The following is a 1,330-nucleotide window of genomic DNA, read 5'->3' on the forward strand; positions in this document are numbered from 1 at the left end:
AATCTCCAGCACGTGCGTTCAGATGGAGCGGCATTTACTACAGAGAGCCATAGTTCACTGACAAGTTACACAAAAGCAATGAATCGCCTGCGATTTTAAACGCGATTTTGGGTAGCTTGTCAGTATATATATATAAAAAGCTGTTTTATCACATATAAGAGTTTGGATCACATGGCCAGCCATTACAAGAAAATGGTGAATCTGAATGCGTAGTCACTTTTCTTAACAAGCTGCACAATTTAAAATGTATCATTCATGTCTGTGAATATAAAGATGGTAATAACTAGTCATCATTAGTCAGAAATAACAGATCAATTACAAACCTTGGATATATATGTTAGTTTGAGGGAGCCGACATTGGATGTTCCTTCTGGAAGATTCTGTAGAAGAAGGAGAGGGTTGAAGTAATTAGAGCTGAAATTCTGAATATAAAATGATACACACTGACTTGAGAAATTTGTTTTGAGCAGTATCTGAAAACAAACGTGGACAGAATACATTTACGGCGAGTGTACGGTATTCTCCAAAGTTGTAGAATTGCACAGGGGTCTATGAAAGATTTAACACACATCTACAGATGAAGTGAGTTAAATTATTCAAAGTCAGACATGGCTTCAATAAAAGATGCTGGCTGGAGCTACTGACTGAGTGTTAGATAAAGCGATTGGTATAGAACCTGCAGCAGCCAAGAGAAAAGAGAGAATCCATTAAAAAAAACAAAGAACATGAAGAATAAAAAAAGACAGGTCCTGACATGGGCACCTCATCAGTGAACTGGTTCTGGTCATGTTTCACCTGTGGTTTCCTCATTTACTCTAAGCTAAATGACATTAAGGCACTGAAAGCATCAGAGCAGTTAATGTCAAAGCTTTCTCTCTGATCCAACTCCAAAACAACCACATTAAACCAGAGTGAAAATGAGTGCAGAATATATAATATATAATAACTAGTTGCTTATTAGCAAGCATATTACTAGCATACCAGCTGTTTATTAGTACCTATAAAGCACATGTTAATGCCTTATTCTGAATGGCCATATTTTAGATCCCTTAATCCAACCCCATATCTAAACTTAAAGGCAGGGTGGGTGATTTGGTTCAAAACCTTTTTTTGTTATGCTGGATGAAAGTCTCTTCACATCGTGATAGCAATCACCAAGCTAAGTGGTCTAAATGTATGTATATTGTCTGTGGAAGGCGTAGGACCAAAATATGTTTGTCCAATCATATCTGATGACGTATCATGCGCAGACATGATACGTCAACAGCGCGTCCCATTATGCTATTGCAGACCGAGCGAGAATGGAAGGCATTCTTTTTTTAATATTATG

The 1,330-nt window shown here is 37.4% G+C and overlaps 1 protein-coding gene across 1 annotated transcript in view; it reads right to left on the reverse strand.

Annotated features, from left to right (window-relative positions):
• The window catches only part of LOC107576347 (pleckstrin homology domain-containing family A member 1-like), a gene marked incomplete at its 5' end in the record, with an annotated part of 10,909 nt that overhangs the window by 7,777 nt on the left and 1,802 nt on the right, over window positions 1-1,330 (reverse strand). Inside the window, one exon of the mRNA XM_016262541.1 lies at window positions 324-380. Coding sequence (XP_016118027.1) covers window positions 324-380 — 57 coding nt within the window. The remainder of the gene's footprint in view (window positions 1-323; window positions 381-1,330) is intronic.

This window comes from Sinocyclocheilus grahami, unplaced genomic scaffold (genome assembly GCF_001515645.1).
Source record: "Sinocyclocheilus grahami isolate Dianchi unplaced genomic scaffold, SAMN03320097.WGS_v1.1 scaffold3561.1, whole genome shotgun sequence".
NCBI classification, from domain to species: Eukaryota; Metazoa; Chordata; class Actinopteri; order Cypriniformes; family Cyprinidae; genus Sinocyclocheilus; species Sinocyclocheilus grahami.